This window comes from Protomyctophum parallelum (genome assembly GCF_964188405.1).
Source record: "Protomyctophum parallelum genome assembly, chromosome: 6".
NCBI classification, from domain to species: Eukaryota; Metazoa; Chordata; class Actinopteri; order Myctophiformes; family Myctophidae; genus Protomyctophum; species Protomyctophum parallelum.
In genome coordinates this window covers 17762594-17777712 of record NC_139701.1, presented here as the reverse complement: position 1 = coordinate 17777712, position 15119 = coordinate 17762594, and the positions used below count along the sequence as shown (strand labels likewise).

The window sequence follows — 15119 nt, the reverse complement described above, 5'->3', positions numbered from 1 at the left end:
TGTCCTTTGTTCCACAAGGTGCCTGAGCTGAGCTGTCTGTTTTTGTTTGTTTGTTTTGTTTTTCCTGTCTTGTCTTTGTCATTGTCATAAAATGTAAAAATCAATACATATATTATTGGGAAAAAAAAGAACATGCGCTACGACGCTTTATTCAAATGCACCAGATCACACACCACCCATAAAAAACCTGTAATATATTCTGAGCAATTCAACACTATAGTTTGTACATTTTTCTTTTTATGATCAGTACTTTATTTTAGATTTTTTACAAACACAGAAAACAGAAAACACAAAATACAAACACAAGCAACAACAACAGCAGAATACGTATTCATGGACACAGAAACATAATATAAACCAAGGAAAGACAAGATAAACAAATAAAATAAATCAAATTAAAAGTTTAAATTAGTTTACAGTATTTACACGACCAAACACGCAGCATCATCAATGTATCATAATGTGTAGTAATACAATAAACAATCAAGAGGGCATTGCCTGACCATGGATCACACCAAAGGACCTGTGTAGGCGTTGCTTCAAAACGAACAGACCAATCGCGTGCTTTTGTACTGAATGACGTTGTGCCAGTCAGCCAATCGTCCATATCGGGTGACCCATACCAAAACAGGAAGATTTGCGGCTCTTAGCCGTAGTTGAGGAGACGGCGTGGATAGACAGGAGAAAAAAGTAATTGTACATTGTTTGATCTGCTAAAGATAAAGTTTTAAGAATGCATTAGGAAATAATGGCCTCTCTTGCTTAACTTCCATTGAAGTACGGACGTGTGTTTTATAGAGAAGTCTCAGTCATACTGCATTGGTCCTGTTATAGTTAGACGTTTGGTAGCCCCTTTCGGGACCCTACGTAAAACTTTTTTGATATTTTGTTGAGTTCGAACAAATGTCAGAAACTTCAGTAGCATTTGGGTTCTGCTTGGAGGGCTAGACGTTTGGTTATGCTGGTATTTTATAATTAACAATAGCCTACTATTAAATTATAATAATGAACAAGCTTGATGTTGATCCAAATGTACAATTATGCAATGTTTCAGCTTGTTTCACATTGGAATGCAGCACATTAATCAGGACCCCCTTTTTTTCCTTCTTCCAGAATCACATAACAGTTTCAAGACTAGCAGCATTGAAGAAGACTCCTCAGCCCGTTGCAGCAAAGTAAATGGACACAATTTATGTACACTGACTACAGCTCCTCATCACTCTTAAGATGTCTTATTGGGCTAAAATACGGGATACTGCTCAGGGGAGTACAACACACCCCCTGGTCTTCAACGACGTGCACAAAATGGTATGTCATTGTATTCCTCACTAAGGAACCCAATTTACTACTGAAATGTAACGTGATCCATTTATACAAATTTAATCTTTTTTTGCATTTTTTCCCTCTAGACTTCTACCACCAGTATGATCCAATGTCGGTGGCTGTCATGTAACATTTGTAGACATTTTCCAATCTATGTGTGACAGGTTGGATCTCTTCGAATGATGGTCATTGTTCACTTCTTGTCCACCTCTATGATTGATTGAGTACAGTTATACAATGTTTAAAAGCCCTCAGCTTGTTTCCATTGTGGTCCTGTGTATTCAATTCATCTGTATGAGTTCTCTCCTGATTGGATACTGAAAATGCCTTTTCTGTTTACTAAAGAAAAATAAATTGCTGTCACACACACGCACACAAACGTCTAACCTTTCCAAATGTGTGCAGTGATTTTTAAGTTGCATGAATGTTTGTGTTTTACAGATGGAACCACACAGATGGCCGGCGGTGACGGGCAGCTTATGAAAGGCAAGTCTATTGGACATAGTGTAATTCCTAATGTGTCATTTGCAGGTTATTTTCAATTCATGATTTTCAATTTTCTTCTGAAGATCTTGCCATCCAGAAGATGACTTCAATGCTTGCTGAAGTACTTGTGGTGGTAAAGGATCTGTCCAGGGATGTGCAGTTCATCAAGAAGGAGTTGGCTGAGGGCAACGTGACACCGGGTGGTACCCGGGGACCAGCCAACACACATTTTATGCTCCCCTTCCAGCTGCCAATTGCCAGTGAACACGACTTCAATGAGGCAGAATCGTTACTGATGGATCAATCAGTCCGTCAAAAGATGGTAAATTATTTGACAGACTGAACTGCATTAATTTATCAAATGTGGATAATTTCAGTGCGGTCTTGCTCATTTTTCCTCAAGGGGAAAATATGTTTTTAGCCCTATAGCTACTCGAGTACAATTCTAGTCTACAAACTCAAAATTTGTCAGAGCTTGTAGATCTGCTAATTATGAAAGGTTTTGAAATTGTTCAAATATACTGTTTACACAGACATGACCAATTGGGACAGAAGGGTTTGTGAGGTTTGGGGAATAGTGTGAAATTGAGTGACAGAATCGGTCTGGATCTACTTATTAAGCCCTGGCTAAAGTATGTGTGTAATAATGTAATAAAATGACCAAAACATTCATCATCATTATTAGACATACAGTACATAGTATTTATAATGATAAATGCATCAAATCTTTTTTATTTATTAGGATTTATATATTTTTGTGCTTGTTTTGGCTGGGTTTTTCGAGGGGAGATTTGACTTATTTATCTCGCAAAAGTTGGCTTGTATTTGGGTTGTGTTCGGAGGTGGGTTGGCATACTTCTCTCATGAGAGATGGCAACACTGCTTACCTGACTGCCAGTTTGAGAGCTCGTTACTCACATTCTTGGTTTAAGAGGTTTATTATTCCAATAAGCACATCTTCAAATATGTTCTGATCACATCATTTTAAAGCTCACATTCTGTACTTTCATAATCTGTAAGAAGAAGATTTTAACAATGGATACTTGTGTCCTAAAGCAATGGTTCTCAACCTGTGGGTCTGAAGAAGAACTTTTAAGTCATTTTTAATACCTCGGAAAGAAAGGAAAAGCACCCCTAACTGTAATCAACACACAATCCGGGAGCTACTGTACCTCTGTGTCTCATTAGTTGTTGCTATAAATGTAGCAACATTAAACGGCAAGCCCAAATAGGCAACTATACTTGTTTAGTAACTTTATAGAAAAGAACAAGCCCAACATTGCTTATAATAAGCACAGACATGGCAACACTGATTACAGTATTTTCCATAACTGATCTAACGTGTGTGTGTGTGTGTGTGTGTGTGTGTGTGTGTGTGTGTGTGTGCGCGTGTGCTCCATCAGGTGATGCAGGTGGTGCGTGAGCAGATCACCAGGGCCCTGTCCAGTAAGCCCACCTCTCTGGAGCTCTTCAAGAACAAGGTGAACGCTCTGAACTACAGCGAGATCCTTAAGCTGCGGCAGACGGAGCGCCTCCACCAGGAGGAGACCCTCGCCCCGCCCGTTCTGTGAGTGGCAAGAACACTAGCCTGGGGGGGGGGGGTTGTACCATTTCACTAGAACACTAGCCTGGGATGAGGAGTACCATTTCACTATAGAACACTAGCCTGGGATGAGGAGTACCATTTCACTAGAACACTAGCCTGGGATGAGGAGTACCATTTCACTAGAACACTAGCCTGGGATGAGGAGTACCATTTCACTAGAACACTAGCCTGGGGGGCGTACCATTTCACTAGAACACTAGCCTGGGGGGCGTACCATTCCCTAGAACACTAGCCTGGGATGAGGAGTACCATTTCACTAGAACAGTGGTTCCCAAAGTGGCATCCGGGGACCCCTAGGGGTAATTGAGGGAGTTCCAGGGCGTACCTAGCTCAATTAGACGTATTTAGGAACCAAATGGACCCTTACTTATTATGGGTCTGTAACTCAGAGAGTGTCCAAATGGACCCTTACTTATGGGTCTGTGACTCAGAGAGTGTCCAAATGGAACCAAATGGACCCTTACTTATGGGTCTGTAACTCAGAGTGTCCAAATGGACCCTAACAGGTCCATTTGGTTCCATTTGGACACCCATTAAATCAGGGGATCCGTAGCATAATATGTGTGAAACTGGCGGTCCATGAAATTAATATGTTTCTGAATCACTGCTAGAGCCGTAAATCCTCCCTTATCGAGGTCACTGGCATATAGTCACTGGCCAGAACGTTCCACCCCCCTATGGAATGGACCTTTATAGACGGTGGTTTGTCCTGCCATGGTGCTGTGCTGTTACAATGTAAACACCACTGGCGTATTGTCACAATATGCCGACTGTCCATCCAAATTATTCAGTGGTTTCGGGTGGAAAAAAACCAAAACGGTTGCATCGTTCAAAAGTGGCAGATCGAGGAGCGTTGCAGATCAGCTACATTTACCCATCCTATAACAACTAGGAGCAGTGCAGTGTTGTTTTTGGCAGCAAATTTCTATTTTAGTTTTAGTCATAGTCTCTTGAATAGTTTTCACTTAGTTTTAGTCACATTTTAGTCACCTGGAATGTTCTAGTCGTTTAGTCGAGTTTTAGTCGACTAAATGTCATACGATTTTAGTCGACTAAATCTACAGTTGATTTAGTCGACTAAAATGTGTTTTGACAGGCCTTGATGTCGTTGTAAGGACATATGTTACACTTTGGTTGCATGCTGAAAATAGCAGATATACAATCTCACAACGCGTCGCAGCTATTTTCAGCATGCAACCTAGCATAAAACTGGATCTCTTGTCCACTAGTCCCTTCCTAACATTTTAGTCTAGTTTTTATTTGTTGACGAAATTGTCAGTATATTTAGTCTTAGTTTTAGTCATCATAGATTCGTTTTTATTTAGTTTTAGTCAGTGAAAAAAGGTAGTCGACGAACATTTTTCGTCTTAGTTTTAGTCGACGACAACAACACTGGAGCAGTGAGCAGCTTTTTCTGTCAGTGCTCCATTTGATTGGAACGAACTCCAAAGGTCCCTAAAAATCAGATCTCTGCCTTCCCTATAGGTCAATTCAGGGAAATGATTTCTAGCACTTTTACTCAACAATGTAACTGTTTTAATTTATTCTCATCTCATCTATTATAGTTATTTTAGCTTTGGACACTTTCTGTTTTACAATTCATATATTTTTATATTGCTGTATTTAGTGTATGTTGTTGATTTTGTGTTTTTGTATTTTCGGCTACATTGAAAATGAGGGCCTGCCCCTCAATTGTACTCCCAAGTTTAAATAAAGGTTATGATGAGCTTATGGCCAATGGCAAATCACATCTTCATACGATGAAGTAGGGCGTTAATTTATGAACGAACACAAGATGTTAAAATATGGAGGTACGACGTTTCTGCCGGACGTGTGCCTGTGCGAGTGTGCGTGCGTGCGAGTGTATGCGTGTGTGCGGGTTCCGACAACTTGGGATGCCCAAAGAGGAGGCCAAAAGGCTGGCAGAGTATTGTTCTGTCTCTGCTGTAATTGTCAGCCGCCACACATATGGCGGATACGCTGCTGCTACTTATACCCATAGATAGAGTACTGGGTGACATGCCTGTCGTAGCATGAAAACACATGCCATGGTTTTGTAAATGTATAACCTTACTGCACCTATAATATGTGTTTCCTTGTATGCATCTCCTGTGTGTGTGTGTGTGTGTGTGTGTGTGTGTGTGTGTGTGTCCAGTGAGCTGAAGGAGCGTTTGAAGCCGGAGCTGTTGGAGTTGATTCGCCAGCAGAGACTCAACAGGCTGTGTCAGGGAACGCTGTTCAGGAAGATAAGCAGTCGACGCAGACAGGGTAACACGCTCACAGACACACATGCACACACACACACACGCTCGCACACACACACACACATGCACACGCCATGCACAGACACGCGCACATACACGCACACACAGACGGACACACACACACTAAGGTTACCACAGTTTACTAAAACGAATACAATAAAAAAACATTTTATCCAACTAAAATAAGATAAAGAAAACGACACTGTATTTTCAGTGTTGACAAAACGAAAGTGCTGTTTTTAGTCCTATTATATTATATTTCATACATGTCTAGTATTTTGGGTAGATCCATCTTCCACTTTCTTAGCAGTGCCAGTTTTAACTGATTTTTTTTTTTGTCTTTTTTTTGTAAATTACAATAAAACATTGTTTTAAATAAACTAAAACGGCAAAAAAACGCTTTTAAAAACGTACGTGCAGATAAGCTGTGGTACTGCAGGCTGTCTCCCAATCACAAAGTGCTTCACTACGGAGACGTGGATGAAGACGCAGACAGCCCACCAATAGAATCACTGCAGGAGAAGAGTGAGTTACTACCCACCAATAGAGCGTCGCAGTCCCGCCCCCTTTCATGACGACGCCAGGCCCAGGAAATAATTCCCAATGCATTTTACTCATAGACATTTCAAAACGTATTTATTTAAAGACCTTATAAGCGTCGTACAAACCCAACTCGAGTCGTGACAACTCATGAAACAAGTAAGACGCGCAAACGCGTGAAGCGAACGCAGCTTGTGTGTGTGTGGTTGTGTGTGCGTGTGTGTGTGTGTGTGCGCGTGTGCGTGTGCGTGTGCGTGTGTGTGTGTGTGTGTGTGTGTGTGTGTGCTACAGCTGCGCCCTGTGTGTGTGTGTGCTACAGCTGCGCCCTCTGGTGGCGGGCGGGTGGTGTAACAGTGGGACAGACACACACACAGACACACACACAGACACACACACACAGACATTCAGCCCTTGCTGTCATAGTAAGTGGCTCACTGCGTTCGCAATTAAACACAATATGTTGGACCAAACAAATAATTACAAAAAATTACAATTACAAAAAAAGTGTTGTAACCTGTTTTCTTCTTCTTTCTAATAATTTTTTCGGCCCTAATTTTTTTGTTTTTTGTCATGATTTGTCACAACTCGAGTTGGCTTTGTACGAGGCTCAAAAGGTCTGTAAATAAATACTTTTTGAAATGTCTATGAGGAAAATGAACGGGGAATCATTTCCTGGGCCCTGGTAGGGGGCGGGACTGCGACACTATAGAATCACTCCAGGAGAATTAGTGAGTGACCTGCCCTGGAATCATGGATACCATCTGTTCATTACTTGCGCAAGCAGAGCGCGCAAGTAATAATTTCGCCCGGTCTGTGTGCACCGTGCCAGCCAACCCGCCACTTGATGCGTATGCAAATAAAAGAGCAAATTTGTGCCTGGTTTGCTGGGACCAGATTACATAAATGACCATATGTCTTGCGTAATCATTTAGAGCTAGTCATACGTATACTATATACATAATCAGTAAAATAAAATAAAATAAAATAGTACATGGTGTGTATATGTATGACTAGCTCTCAATGATGACGTAAGAAATATGGTCATTTATGTAATCTGGTCCCAGCAAACCAGGCACAAATCTGCTGTCGAATTTTAACACATTTCTCGAAAACATGGTAAAGTATCTATCATCTCCGACTTCTGCAATTATGATAATAGGAGATTTCAATGAAGACCATTATACTGAGAAAGATAGAAGTATAAAGACCTTCATGTCAAGATTAGGCTTTAAACAATTAAATACAAATCCAACTACAGATTACGGAAGTATTTTAGATCATGTATATTTTAACAAATGTGAAAGTATTATTACAAAAATTGAAGTTAGAGACACATATTACTCTGATCATGATTTAGTATTAATATCACTATAGTCCAAGATTTCAAACGTCATAACGTCACATATAGAGGGTATACGCATGACATCATCGCACCTGGAAGTTATGCGGGAATGCCCACTGAGTGGCAAAAAACTACTTTCTGGTCTTGACAGCCCATTTATCCAAACAGAAAAGTCCTGTCTGATTGCATTATCTGCAAAGTTTTTGTTTCATAAAAATCCACCATAGAAACATTACGAGCTACTTTCTGTCAAGAAATGCCCTGCATTTGATTATTTATTAAGTGTCAGAGTTTGGAAGTGCTTGTTTTCAGTCACACAACATTTCGCTGCCTCCTGCATTATGTGACATTTAGAAACAGCAGGACGGTTCTAGATGAGGGGGGCGTGTCCTGATGGGAAAATCATGCATGTGCATACTCTCTATTACGTATCCACGTTGTTGCTGATACGTCATCATCAGCCAGCGCCACTATCTGTCCAGGCTTTCTCACTGTTGAAAAGATTAGCGCCAGTTCGAGACTCGACAAAAAGTAAACACTAGTTTGATTCACTAGTAGTCCACTATGTCCGTACAAAAAAAACTGCCGCCCGTGTGGGGTGAGTTTAGTGAATGATGAAGTCTTTTATCATCTGGTGAAAGAAATGCAAATGTCACTCCTTTCCATGCCATGCCGGAAGGCAGCGTTCAGGAGAATTGCTTTTGAAATCCATGTCGTACGGGTCTCGACGGGTCTACAATTTGACCCTGACGACTGCTGTACTTTCTGTACTCTTCCTCTCTCTAATTGCCATTCATTTTCTTTCTTTCTTTCCTTCCTATCTCCTCTCAGTTCCCGTGGCAGACATCAAGGCCTTGTTAACGGGTAAAGACTGTCCTCACATGAAGGAGAGCAAAGGCAAACAGACCAAGGTGAGCACACTTCTCCTTCCACACTTCTCTATGCTATGATGACCTAAACTATGGCTAAATATATTGTCAACAAATTTAAGCTAGACTAAAACGTTAAAACTAGTAGAACTAAGACAAGTAAAATGTTATGCTTGGTTGCACACAGTGTCGTGCTCCGACAACGTATTATATAAAGTCATATGACCGTTAATCAACTAAAACTAAAGCATTTTAGATGGCTAAAACTAAATCAAATGTAATCTAAAGACTAAGACTAAAACGATATCAGATTTGCTGTCAAAATGGCACTTACTGACTGACACCCACCCAGAGCTCCAGTTTGTAACAACAGAAAGCAGTTGTACCGGTACCCTACAGTGTGATGGCAAAATGGCCACCATTGTAAACTATGAACATCTATCATATATTATATCATACGAAATAAAAAGTGTGCTGTAATTCATTGTAGTTAGTGGCTGTAGCCTAGCCTTAACCCATTCAGTGGTGTTTTAAGGATTATGTTATACTTTTAGCTATACTTTTAGCTAAAAATAGTAGATCTACAAGCTACGAGCCTTGAAAATGTGGTGCGAATCTTTGAATATTTATTTTTTCAGAGCGAGTTTTAAACACAAATCTTTGCTTCTGGGGTAGAATCTGAATCTGGTCTCAGTCCTAAGTGTGTGTGTGTGTGTGTGTGTGTGTGTGTGTGTGTGTCCTCTGTAGGAAGTGCTGGATTCAGCGTTCAGCATCATGTACGACGTGGAGGAATACAGCCTCAACTTCATCGCCTCGTCCAGAACAGACGTGAGTCCAGCTGGGTCCAGTGTTGTTTTTGGGGGCAGTCATAGTCGTTTCCCTTCAGTTTTAGTCACATTTTAGACACCTGGAGTGTTTTAGTGTTAGTCTAGTTTTAGTTGACTAAATCTACAGTTGATTTAGTCGACTAAAATGTATTTTGGCGGGCCATTGATGCCGTCGTAATGACGGACGTTTTTTTTTCACTTGCTGAAAATAGCCGATCTACAAGCTCACAACGTGTCGTGAGTCGTGACACGTTGTGGACTTGTAGATCGGCTATTTTCAGCATGCATGTGTAAAATGACTCGAACTGGATCTCTTGTCCACTTGTCTCTTGTCCCTTCCTAACATTTTAGTCTAGTTTGTATTTGTTGACGAAATCATCAGTATATTTAGTCTTAGTTTTAGTCACCATAGCTTAGTTTTCATTTATTTTCTATGTAATTTTCGTCGGTGGAAAAAGGTAGTCGACGAACAGTTAAAATGAGATAGGGAGGATGGGCCGGCTAACTGCAAATGAGCATTATTGGAAATGAAGCATTATTATTGTCTCCACCAGGCCGAAGGCATGGGGGGAGAGTATGTTTTGCACTCCGTCCGTCCGTCCGTCCGTCCGTCCGTGTGTCCGTGTGTCCGTGTGTGTGTCCGTGAGCAGCTAATCTCGGCCACCGTTAACCCGGTCGATGCCAAATTTTGCACACACACTCCCTGGATGCCAACAATGAACCTCTGCCCCAAACTTTCCAGAACGGCCTGTTATAGCGCCACCAGGAGGCCGCTTTGTGCAAAACAAGTTTTTGCACAGTACACCTACAGATTTTGTCCAAACATCGCGCAAATTGGTACACAGTCTCTCTAGAGCCATTCAACGAAACCGGTCTTTCAGATTTCTCAGACTCCATCCTGATTGGTTAAGATTGGCTTCCAAAGTTCACAGGAGTGCTCAGTTTCAAACAAAATGCTGCAAATCATGAACACATCACGTTATTTCCGTGAAATTGTGCACGCACATTCCCACTAGGCCGAGGACGAAATGCCACATGAACAATTTCAACTCAGCCTCAAGGTGGCGCTATAACTGGCCGAAAAGTGTTTTTACCTCTAACTGCACGGATCTGTGGATAATTTACTTTTGTTGCCCTTTTATCCAACCACCAGATGAAGGCAAGCTGCAATGTCCTACATTCCTGTCCTGGTGGAGACCTGTGCCCAGAAGGGCACTTTTTCTAGTTCCATAATGAGACAGCTCTGAATATGACACATCACTGCCCCCTGGTGGTTTAACATGTGAACACGTAGATGATTGCTGTAGTTCTGTTGTTCTGCGTTTGTAGTTCTGCCTGTGGACGGACGGTCTGAGCGTGCCCCATGTTGTTGCTCTGTGGTTGTTGTAGTTCTCCTGTTCTGTGTTTGTAGTTCTGCCTGTGGAATGACGGTCTGAGCGTGCTCCATGTTGTTGCTCTGTGGTTGTTGTAGTTCTCCTATTGTTCTGTGTTTGTAGTTCTGCCTGTGGACTGACGGTCTGAGCGTGCTCCATGTTGTTGCTCTGTGGTTGTTGTAGTTCTCCTGTTGTTCTGTGTTTGTAGTTCTGCCTGTGGACTGACGGTCTGAGCGTGCTCCATGTTGTTGCTCTGTGGTTGTTGTAGTTCTCCTATTGTTCTGTGTTTGTAGTTCTGCCTGTGGAAGGACGGTCTGAGCGTGCTCCTGGGGCGCGACATGAGCAGCGAGTCGATGCGCAGCGAGCTGGAGATCAAGCTCCATGGAGATCAAGCTCCTCCTCCTGGACCTGGAGAACGTGCCCATCCCCGACAACGCCCCGCCCATCCCCAAACCACCCAGCAACTACAACTTCAACTACGACTTCAGCCAAGCTGAATAGTAGAAAAGTGTGTGTGTGTGTGTGTGTGTGTGTGTGTGTGTGTGTGTGTGTGTGTGTGTGTGTGTGTGTGTGTGTGTGTGTGTGTGTGTGTGTGAGAATTTTAAAGGTGTGCGAAAACGTCACACCTGTTGACTGTCATTAGGTAATTACTGTACCACATAAACTGACTGTTCTTGTTCCAACTTCTTTTCTGCGTCGGCTTTTCTCGTTTTATTTATTTTTTTATTCCCCGAAAAAAAACTCAGCAAACGCATTATTAGGTTTGCTAATTATTTCTTAAATCAAAACTGTTTAATCGTTAGTTGATAAGAAAGTGGACTCCTTTGACCCATTAATCAATTCCCTTTTTATTCCTATTTTTTATCCAAGAGAGAGGTTTTATTTTTATATGTGCAATAGCAGCATAATGGAGAGGATTCTTCAATCGTAGGCTATATATAATACTGTAGGCCACCCGCAAGTCTGTAAAACAAACAAATAATACAGACAATAGGCCTACTTAAAAAAGAATATAACTTAAATCAATGTAAAGAAAAATTATGAAATAGAATGTGTTTTAATATTAGCCCCAGAGAGGCATGGACTTCATAATGCATTGGCATATTAGCCACTGACTGACACGTGATTTCTCCATTTCCCCACACATTTAACCCATTTTGGTGTTAGCATTATGTTATGCTTTAGCCATTGAAAAATAGCAGATCTACAAGCTCATAGCGCGCCACTAGGTGGCGCGCTATGAGCTTGTAGATCTGCTATTTATTTTTAAATCGAAGAACGACTGACAGAAACATAGCTTTTTCAGAAAACTGTCATTTTCAAACAGACATTTTTAGAATCTGATCTCCGGTCAGAATGGGTTAAGCTTGTTTGTTGTGTTCGTGGCGCACACAGCCACGGACGTCTGCATATAGTTGGGGCGCATGAATGAAGCATCCCTGGGTTTGATCTTGTAGGTACTAAAACTCTAAAACTACTGTAAAATAATAATACTAATGGGTACAGTGGCCTCCAGGCCATGTTATGGAGGCTGCATGGCGAGCAGTACAACAAGGTACAAGGAGCTCTCCAAGCGTGGGTTCAGGACCCATAGCCAGGAAAGGCTGGCTATATAACCCACCCAGATGGCAAGCATGGAATCCTCTTGGCGTTTGCGTAAAGGACGCGCTGTGATTGGCCACTGCGCTTGTTGTGCCAGAACATGATTTCACTATTCTGTGCCTGTATCGGGTTGCAACTCCAACGGGGCAGAGTCGACTTAAAGCGAACTTCGCAAACGTTTGACACGGCAACTCGCGGCGCTTTAGCTCGCTCGGTGATGTCTCTCTCGTGGGCTCAAGTTTCGCTTGAGACGGCGTCCCTCCGTCATGGACTGGACTTCTGGTCTTTATCCCCTACTCCTAAACTAGTAGTTTCAAGTTTATTGGTCATTTAAAATAAACACACCTTATACAATGTTTTTTTGACCAAAAGGGAGTGTTTGGCAGAAGCCTCAGCTTATAATGCCAGCCCTTTTAATATTCAAAATAGCTATAAAAAGGATAAAGATACAACAACAAAACAAAACAGACAGAAAAGAAAAACAAGCATAACAAAAACAAGACAAAACTAAAAACAAAACATACAAACACAGTAGGAGGGGGGCGTGACCATTTACTCAAACACGAAGAGGATTCCATGCTCCCACCCAGACCAGTCAGTGATTTTCTATGCAATCAATAATGTAATCTTTATATTCTGTTTATAGTCTGTTCTCAGGTGCTAATTGATGCACAACGCTTCCCCAATCATTTGTTTTTTTGTGGTGTGGCGTGAGGTACGTGAGGGTCTCTCTCTCTGCATTGCCTGGCAACGGTAGTACTGTACATGCAGAAAACTGCAGAAATAAAATGACCGTTCTGCTGAAATACATTTTTATGGTACCTGCAAAATGTAATGTCCCCTTTAGTATATTGGGTAAGCTTATGATGCAATAATGATGCACCCAACTGTCCTGGACTTGTGCAGTTGTAGGAATGTATTTTCATGACGTCGCTTTGTTTTTGAGGTGTTTTTGGGTCTCTTATGTATGGATGCAGACCCACGGAAATTCATGGTTTACATCTTTTTTTCATTAAATTATTGCCCTACTTCATCATACAAAATGTGTGAAAATAGAGAATCTACAAGCTCAAAACGCAACATTTGAGCTTGTAGATCGGCTTTTTTTTTGTTTTTGTTAATTGATCATAAAAGGTTTTTCAAATTTAAATTTTTGAATGCAGGACTTGAGTATTGATTTGCTACACTGTGTGGTATTTCTGAAAGTAAAAGAAAACATCTGTAAGTTTCTCTGTATATTTATTCATCTTTTTCACTGTATGGTTCCACCATACTATATGTGTGTGGGTGATTCATTCATGCCTTGTTTAGCCTAGTGTATAATCTGTATTATAACAGATCATCAAAAAGAGCTGATCTACAAGCTAATTATGTGTCGTATCATCAAATGGCGCATTTATATTAGGGGTGGGACGATATTGATACCTAGGGTGCCGATTTGATCTATATTGCGTTTCGAAGTTACTTTGCTTTTATTATAGGCCTATACTTTGCGATTCCATTTTTATATTGTGGCATTAAAAATTGCGCTATATCCATGAATCACTTCTTTTTTTGCCCACCGCTAATTTATATGGCACCTTTTACCCAAAAGCTTTACACCGTCCGACGGCCAATGGAATCGACGCAATTAAGGCACCAACCTGCTCAAGAGAGCAAATGAATCCATTCTGGGCGGGAACCCCTGTTGGTGTTTTAAGGATTATGTTATAGTATAGCTATTGAAAAATAGCAGATCTACAAGCTTGTAGGTCTGCTATTTTTGAAAAATCGTGAAAATGTGCCTCAAATCTTTGAATATTATTCTATCAGAACTAACATTTTTAACTCAAATCTTTGTTTCTGGGGGGGGGGGGGGACAACAACATTTTCATATATTTTTGGGTGTCCTTGGCATGAGAATGTGTGAGAACGAAAACATGGGGTTTTTCCTCAGAAAACTGTCATGATTTAGAAGACATTTGTAGAATCGTTCCCAGGTCAAAATGGGTTAAATGAGGGTTAAGTGTCTGGCTCAATTAAGGATCACCTCGACAGTGGGGGAGTCCCACAGGGATGGAACTGTGAACCTTACCGTTTCCCAGGCGACCACTCTACCTCCTGGAGCCTCTGCCATGGATGCTTGTCCCTCACTATCAACTGAACACATTCCCTGTGAAGTTCACTTTGAAACCTTTCCTTTGCTGTCAAAATGGCTGACCAATAATAATAACAAAAAAAGAAGGAAAAAAAATAAAGAACAGTTTTTTGAATAAAACATGCCATATATGGAGCGTGTCTTGAGTGTGTAGGGTTTCATTAGGTCAGATCAACATATGCAATGTCAGAACGGGTCAGCTCCATATATGGATATCTAAGGGTGGCAACGGGGGCAGTGTCTTTACAGGGTTTGGTGAGGTCTGGCCATATATGGAGCGTATCTTGAGTGTACAGGGTTTGATGAGGTCAGATCAACATATGGAATGTCAGAACAGGTCAGCTCCATATGTGGAGGTCTAATGGTGGTAGTATATGCCTTGTTGTGGTAGGGCCATTATACTGTATGTGCCTATTTCCAGGCTCCATCAAGCCAGTTACAGTTATTAAAATCGAGTGACAGACATAATCATAACACCAGAATTGCAAGCCTCGGTCATTTATCACTCCCTGCTCCAAAAACGAACCTCCTTAAACAAACAGTTATGTATCGATCAATATCATTTTGGAACATGTTACCACCTCACATTAACATAACACAACTATACTATACAATACATTAACATGTATTCCTACATCCGTTGTGTCTGCTTCAAGACTGTTATCAGTGTTTGCCATTCATAAGGTAGAGCTGCAATCAAATCACAGTAGGCCTACAAGTACAAGTACAAATGCAAAGCACGAAGACCTC

The 15119-nt window shown here is 41.3% G+C and overlaps 1 protein-coding gene across 3 annotated transcripts; it reads left to right on the top strand.

The window, feature by feature from the left end:
- The first annotated feature begins 624 nt into the window (after positions 1 to 624).
- Positions 625 to 11811, top strand: LOC310860977 (engulfment and cell motility protein 3-like). Of its 3 annotated transcripts, none has more exons than XM_083768202.1 (10): positions 625 to 690; positions 1114 to 1308; positions 1765 to 1809; positions 1893 to 2131; positions 3213 to 3376; positions 5571 to 5683; positions 6100 to 6204; positions 8393 to 8472; positions 9178 to 9258; positions 10924 to 11811. In XM_083768202.1, the coding sequence occupies exons 3-10, from the start codon at positions 1779 to 1781 to the stop codon at positions 11125 to 11127; spliced, it is 1017 nt and encodes a 338-aa protein (XP_083624328.1). In that variant the 5' UTR covers positions 625 to 690; positions 1114 to 1308; positions 1765 to 1778; the 3' UTR covers positions 11128 to 11811. The 3 variants fall into 3 exon arrangements, with proteins under 3 accessions (XP_083624328.1, XP_083624330.1, XP_083624329.1); XM_083768204.1 differs by lacking the exon at positions 10924 to 11811 and adding an exon at positions 10669 to 10913; XM_083768203.1 differs by lacking the exon at positions 6100 to 6204.
- The last annotated feature ends 3308 nt before the right edge of the window (positions 11812 to 15119 follow it).

Coding starts and splice junctions, on each gene's coding strand:
- LOC310860977 (XM_083768202.1), top strand. CDS start 1,779: ATGGCCGGCGGTGACGGGCAGCTTATGAAAG. Junction 3,377..5,570: donor ACCCTCGCCCCGCCCGTTCT/GTGAGTGGCAAG, acceptor GTGTGTGTCCAG/TGAGCTGAAGGAGCGTTTGA. Junction 6,205..8,392: donor AGAATCACTGCAGGAGAAGA/GTGAGTTACTAC, acceptor ATCTCCTCTCAG/TTCCCGTGGCAGACATCAAG.